The sequence below is a fragment of the Phalacrocorax carbo genome, chromosome 27 (genome assembly GCF_963921805.1).
Source record: "Phalacrocorax carbo chromosome 27, bPhaCar2.1, whole genome shotgun sequence".
NCBI lineage: Eukaryota > Metazoa > Chordata > Aves > Suliformes > Phalacrocoracidae > Phalacrocorax > Phalacrocorax carbo.
Genome location: NC_087539.1, coordinates 2,042,845 through 2,049,637, shown reverse-complemented (window position 1 = coordinate 2,049,637; position 6,793 = coordinate 2,042,845). Strand labels below are relative to the sequence as shown.

The 6,793-nt window shown below is 56.2% G+C and overlaps 1 protein-coding gene across 1 annotated transcript; it reads left to right on the top strand.

Annotated features, from left to right (window-relative positions):
• The first annotated feature begins 2,426 nt into the window (after positions 1 to 2,426).
• On the top strand, positions 2,427 to 5,549 carry HOXC13 (homeobox C13). Its single transcript, XM_064474466.1, has 2 exons — positions 2,427 to 3,060; positions 5,293 to 5,549. The coding sequence occupies exons 1-2, from the start codon at positions 2,427 to 2,429 to the stop codon at positions 5,547 to 5,549; spliced, it is 891 nt and encodes a 296-aa protein (XP_064330536.1).
• The last annotated feature ends 1,244 nt before the right edge of the window (positions 5,550 to 6,793 follow it).

Genomic DNA, 6,793 nt, shown 5'->3' with positions numbered 1-6,793 from the left:
ATCATTTCTTGCTCGGCTTCTCCCGTCACCCCTCCGGGGCGTGAGGTTCTGGGGACGGGAGGGATGGTTCTCCTGGGTGATTTCTGGACGGACTCACAGCACTTTGTGGAATTTAAAGATGCGAGCACAGCTTTTTTATTTATTTATTTTAGTTTTATTTTATATTTTATATTTTTATTTATTTATATATTTTATTATTTTCATCCTTTCCTTTCCTTTCCTTTCCTTTCCTTTCCTTTCCTTTCCTTTCCTTTCCTTTCCTTTCCTTTCCTTTCCTTTCCTTTCCTTTCCTTTCCTTTCCTTTCCTTTCCTTTCCTTTCCTTTCCTTTCCTTTCCTTTCCTTTCCTTTCCTTTCCTTTCCTTTCCTTTCCTTTCCTTTCCTTTCCTTTCCTTTCCTTTCCTTTCCTTTCCTTTCCTTTCCTTTCCTTTCCTTTCCTTCCCTTCCCTTCCCTTCCCTTCCCTTCCCTTCCCTTCCCGTCCCTTCCCTTCCCTTCCCTTCCCTTCCCTTCCCTTCCCTCCCTTCCCTTCCCTTCCCTTCCCTTCCCTTCCTTTTCCCTTTTCCCTTTTCCCTTTTTCCTGTCTCTTCTCTTCATTCATATTTTACGTCATTCTTTTATTTTACCGATGTTATCCCCCCGCCGCAGCCTTTCCCCACTCCCCTTCCAACCGCAGCTCACAGCCCCTGGAAGGTGCCCCCGCGGCCGCACCCCAAAGCCACCCCCGAGCCTCCCGGGGGACCCGCTTGGGCTCCTTCGCCTTGAACTTGGACCTCGGCGGCTCTTCAGGCGCGGAAAATCCGCCCCGAGGGTGCGGAGCCCTGCGCGGGGCTCCCTTTGCTCCCCGCCCTCACCTTTGGTGTTTATTTTTGCGTTTTTCCCCTCTTTTTTCCCTATTGGGAAGAGCTGGAAGAGGATGGGGTAGGAGGCGAAGCCTCCCGGGGGGGGGTGATCCCCAAAACCAGCATCACCGGGGTGGGGGAGGATTCAGGGGGTCCCACGCAGCGTGGAGGGGTGTCCTGCGGGGCTTCACACCCCACGGGGGCTCGCAGGGACAGGCGGGGACCACCTGGAGGTCCCCTCGAAGGACCCCCCCACTCCACGGCACCCCCCAGGAAGACCTGGGGGGGCAGGTGGAGCGCAGGCGGGCGCTCACCTCCCTTCTCATGGGCTGAGGCACTAAATTCCTTTAAAAATCGATTTTTTCCCCCCACTTTTCCTTCTATTTCTAGTTTTTGGGGTGCTGAAGACCTCTGACCTTCCTCCCCCCTCCCCCCCTTAATAACTCCTCCCCCGGGGGGGTTCCTCGAGGGCTGCAAGCCCCCCCCCCGATCCCCCCATCCCCATCCTTCCGAGCCAGCAACCTGCCATTTTTCTGTTTTTTCCCCCCAATTCCGTGGCGGCCCCGGCCCCGCTTTAGGAACTAAATCCCGTTTTTACAAACCCTCACAAAATCAACCTGGACTAAACTGACCCCCCCGCGGCGTGTCCTCCCCCACCCCCCCCGCTTCACCCCTACCCCCCAGCGCCGCGGAAATATTAAACATCGCTTCCCCTCCCTCCCCCCCGCATGCTAAATGGGCGAAAATCAAATTATTTTGGAGTCTGGCAAGAAAATTGTGGGGAGGGGGGGGGGCGTTTGGGAGGAGTTTTTGCCATTTTTTAATTTATTTTTTTTTGCGGGGGGAGCACTTTGTGAAGGAAAAAATAGTCAGGGGGTTTCACCCCCCCTTTAATAAAGGGGGGAGGGATTTTTGGCCGCCCCCTCGAAGCATCGTGGGGTGGTCGTCGGCCCTTTCCCTTTGAAATATCGCGGGTGGGTGGTTATCCCTATGCCCCCCTCCCCCATATATCGCTTAAAGCATCCCGCACCCCCCCCCGGCGAAACATGAAGGAGGGGGGAATCCTTCGAGGGAAAGCATGTGTCTCGTATGTGTGTCCCCCCCCCCCGCGTGGGCGTGGGGACACGGGAGGGGGTGCGGGCGCTCCGTCCCACCGCAGCCGACACGCGTGGGCATGGAGTCCTTCCCTTCCCCCCCCCCCCCCCCCCGAAAAAACCCGCGCGGCTCTTTGTGCCCCCCCCCGAGGGGGCGGACGCGGAGGGGGTGGGGTGGGGGGAGCCCCAACCAATGAGCGTGGCGGCGGGGTGACGTGGGCGGGGACACGTCGGGGCGGGGGGGGCGCGGGGGGGCGTGGCCGCGGGGGATTTCTTAATGGAGCGGCGGCGGCGGCGCGGCGGCGCATGCGCACGGGGCGCCGATATGTTGGGGGGGTCGCGGGGCGGCGGGGCGCGGCGTGGAGCTTCCCCCGACGGCGGCGGCGGCCGAGGAGGAGGAGGAGGAGGAGGAGGAGGAGGAGGAGGAGAAGGAGGAGGCGGTGGCGGCGGAGGAGGAGGAGGCGGAGGCGGCGGCGGGAGCAGCGCGGCATGACATGACGGCACCGCTCGGCCTCCCCCCGCGCTGGCCCGACGGCCTCGCCTGCCGCTGCGAGGACGCCCCGCGGGAGAAAAACCGCATGGAGGGCTTGGGGCACTGCCGGGAGATGATGCCCCACGCGGGACTCGCCGTGCCCACCGCCCCACCGCCGCCCCCGCCGCCGCAGGGAGCCGCCTACGCCGAGCTGGCGGCCGCCGAGCCCCCCCGGCAGTGCCCGTCGGGGGCGGCTTCCAGCGCGGCGCTGGGCTACGGTTACCCCTTCGGTGGGGGCTACTACGGCTGCAGGTTGTCCCACTCCCACGGAGTCAACTTGCAGCAGAAACCCTGCGCCTACCACCCCGGGGAGAAGTACCCCGAGGCCGGCGGACCCCTGCCCGGCGAGGAGCTGCCGTCGAGGGCCAAAGAATTCGCTTTTTATCCCGGTTTTCCCAGCTCCTACCAGGCGGTCCCTGGCTATTTGGACGTGTCGGTGGTGCCGGGGCTCGGTGGTCACCCGGAACCGAGACACGACGCTTTGCTTCCCATGGAAGGTTACCAACACTGGGCTCTTTCTAATGGCTGGGATGGGCAAGTGTACTGCTCCAAAGAGCAATCGCAGTCCGCACACCTCTGGAAATCACCTTTCCCAGGTAGGCAGCCCCGGGAACCGGCTTCCCGACCGCCAGCTCCCGCCGGAGGTGTGGATGTGTGTGTGCGTGAGGATGAGTGTGCATGTATATACCCACATATACAGATAGATACGTGTGTGCCTGTATATGTAATTAAAGGGAAAGAAATGGCTCTGGAATGCCTCCCGTGCAAGGCAATGTGTATGAACATGTATGGGAAAGAAGGTGAAGCAATCGTTTCTGAATCAAAATACACGCCGTGAGCTCGCTTGGAAAGTAACTTTGCCGTTTAATTCTTCCCTTTCTTCTCTCCTCCCTCTTGTTGCCTCACCTAAAGAGCGTCTCTCAATGCCTTTCTCTTCATTTCTCCCCCCCCCGCTTGCCGCTTCCCGAAAGCTTAAAAAGCGGGGGGGAAAGATTTAAAAACCCCCTTTTCTGTTGGTTCAGTCGAATGAGAAGTGTCGGGGGCTGGGACAGTAAATCATATCACAATTACACACAATTATAGGAATAGGTGTCAAGTGACAAATGAATCTGTTTGGAGGGGAAGGAGGGAGGCGGGTGGGGGACGGGGACCGGCGGGGCTCCTCGGCCAGGTCGGGGAGGCACCCTGCCCCACTGACAGCCCGCAGGCAGCCGCCAAGGCAAAACCCCTCCTCGGAGCATCTTTTAGCCCAACAAATCCCTCGCTTCCTTCCCCTCCCGGTCCCACCGGGCCCTGCTGGCTCCGTGCCCCGACGGCAGCGGCGGGAGGAAGGTGATGGTAGGTGCTGTCCCCCGGTACCTCTCCCCAGCCTCCTTCCAGCCCCCCAGTACCAGCGTTGGGTGGGGAAGGATGCAGGAGCCGGGGCGGGGGGGGATTTAACCACAGTAAAAAGGACACACACACACCCCACACACACACAGCATCTTGGATGGAGAGAAGGGTCGTGTTAGTCCTGGGGGGGGGGGGGCGGGCAATGGGGGGACACGCATCGGTTCATGTATTTTCCGACAAAGAGGGACGGAGGAATGGGCTTTCCAGGGAGCTTTTTGGGGAGGTGGGTGTGTGAAATTTGGCGATGTATTGTTGGCTGCACGATGGGTGTGTGAGGTTGGCTCTCCTTTTTTTTTGAGGGGGGGCTTCTGTTCAAGCTGTATTTGGGGGAGCTGCCTCCCCCACCGCTTTCTCTCCCCATCGCCTGCGGCTCTGATGAACCCCCCCTCCCCCGAAGGAGATTCCTGCCCCCCCCACACACCTTTGCAGTGCCCTCAGCACCCTCAATTCCCCCACCCCACCCCACGAGGAGCCGATCGCCCCAGAGCTCCCCCAGGGGCTCCCCAATTAGCTCCTGTCAGCCATAATTGGGGCTGCGCTCCCTGCCGAGGAGAGCTCGCCTCCATCTTCCTGCTCCAGCCAGCTGGGTCACACCTTTGCGGCGAGCAGCTCCGCCGCTCGGGTCCCGTCCCCCCCCCTCCCCAGCCCTGGCAGGGGGCTGGGACTGCCCGAAAGCTTGGGGGGAGCTTTGCAACCGCACACCCCCCCCCCCCCCGCCAGTACCGACAAAGCAGGGGTGAAGATGCTCCCCGTATCCCTGCTCAACCCATTCCCAATCGCCCCTTTGCAAAGCACAGGGCATCTCCCCCTCCTCACCCCACGTAAAAGTCACCGGGGGGGGGGGGGGCTGGGGTTATTTTTGTGGGGTTCCCCCTCCCCGAGGGCCTTCCTGGGTTGCACCCAGCGGGAGGGGCTGGGGTGCGGGGGATGCACTTGTCTCTGCACCGGGCTCGGTGTTCGGGGGTGCGTATCTGCGGGGGTCCCCGAGATTTGCTGCTGCGTGGGGGATGGGGGAGGGAAGGAGGGAGAAAAAGGAAATAGGGGAGAAGCTCTAGATATTGTCCAAAATCCACCCGTTTGGAAGGTCCCTTTGGGTACCCGCACGCATCAGCCCGTGGGTTGACTTGCTGCTCCTTGTTTATCAGCGTGGACAGTGTCGCCAAGAAAAACAGGCTTTCACTAAGTGAATTATGAATATTATGTTATTATTACTGTTATTATAGTATTATTAACCTCGCTGGATGCATTTTCTGCCTGTCTTGTCTCTTTTCCCCTCTTTTTCTCTTCACTCGCATTCCTCCACTCTTTATCCTTCTTTTTTCCCCCTTTTCTTTCTCTCCCCGACCTGCAGAAATCCCCACACCACGCCCCGGGATGCAGGAACACCCCCCCTTCCCCTCTTCCTTATATATATTTTTTTATCATTATTAATCTAGACGTGGTCCCCTTACAACCCGAAGTCAGCAGCTATCGGAGGGGACGAAAAAAGAGGGTCCCCTACACCAAAATCCAGCTGAAGGAGTTGGAAAAGGAGTACGCGGCCAGCAAATTCATCACCAAAGAGAAGAGGAGGAGGATTTCGGCCACCACCAACTTGTCCGAGCGCCAAGTGACAATCTGGTTCCAGAACCGGAGGGTCAAGGAGAAGAAGGTGGTGAGCAAATCCAAGACAGCGCATCTCCACGCCACTTGACAGAGGATGACTTTGGAGGAGAAGGGGCAAGGAAAAGGAAGCAAGAAGCGTCAATATTTATCTGGTAGTTTGTATGATAACATCATCGGGACTCTGCTGGTTCCAATTCATTATTTAAAAAAAAAATTAATAATAATTGACATTCACCAATGCACACGTGCATCCCACCCCCCAAAAAACCCCACCGAGCGCGTCTTTGATTTATCCCTCTGCCCCGCTCTGACTGTGAAAACCCCAGTTTTGGTCTGAGAAATCCGTCGATAAGGTTAGACTGTGTATATTTTTAAAAGGAAATAATAATAAGCTAAGAGTGTAGTTACGTTAACGGAGAGATGAACTCTGAATGTCGCCCTGTAACGCTGTATAGTCCGACCCCCTCGCCAGTCTGTCGTAGCTCGGGCCATTTCACCCACCGATGTATAAATGTATGGAGAACCTATGGCAAAGTTGCATCAGCTTCGTATTTTCTCGGCACTAGGGACCGAAAATAAGAAATAAGGCTGCTATTGTGGGAAGAAACCCATTGCTCGGTATCGCTTAAATACCCCAACCACTGATTTTTAGGTCCCAGATGGACGTGAGTTGCTGTACGAGGCGATTTTGGGTATGTTCTCATGAGGGTTTCTATATCTCTGCCATAAAACTGGAATGTCTGTTCTCCGCTGACAAGATGGAAAATGCACAATATTGTCTTTGGGGTTTGTTTCTTTCCCTCTCTAAACCGGCTAATATCGACAGTGTTCTTTGGATATGTAAAAGCATCCTTTTTTTTGTTTGTTTTGGTTTTTTTTTTTTTTAATGTCTTGTATATGTATATAATATTGTGGTGTCCAGATGATATGTACCGACTGCAGAGACATTTCTTTAAAATAAATATCTTTTTTTTGTTGTTGTTTTGCCTTGAGGAGAGGCTCTTTGTGCACCTCTTTGTAGCCCTGTGCCTCTCCCATCCCTCCCTCCAGCTGCCTCCTCTTCTCACCGCCGCAAATACGGCCCGGGCGGGGAACTCCGCAGAGAAAGGATGAAAAAAAAAAGGGCGAAATCCGGTAAATTCGGGCAGAAACCGCTTAATTAGGGCTCTTCGGAAGATGCAAGGGGCAGATGCGTGTTCCCAAGGAGGGTTGTTCCAGAGGGAGTAAAAAAGGGAGAAAATAAATTGAGCCGAGTGCTTTTTATTTTTTTAATTTAAAAAAAATATTTTCTTTATCTGTTCCCCCTTTTTCCCCCTTATTTTATCCCATTTT

Bases quoted from the DNA above. Each gene is read 5' to 3' on its own strand.
- HOXC13 (XM_064474466.1), top strand. From the start codon at position 2,427: ATGACGGCACCGCTCGGCCTCCCCCCGCGCTGGCCCGACGGCCTCGCC. The intron at 3,061-5,292 runs GTAGGCAGCCCC...TTATTAATCTAG, and splicing joins CTGGAAATCACCTTTCCCAG to ACGTGGTCCCCTTACAACCC.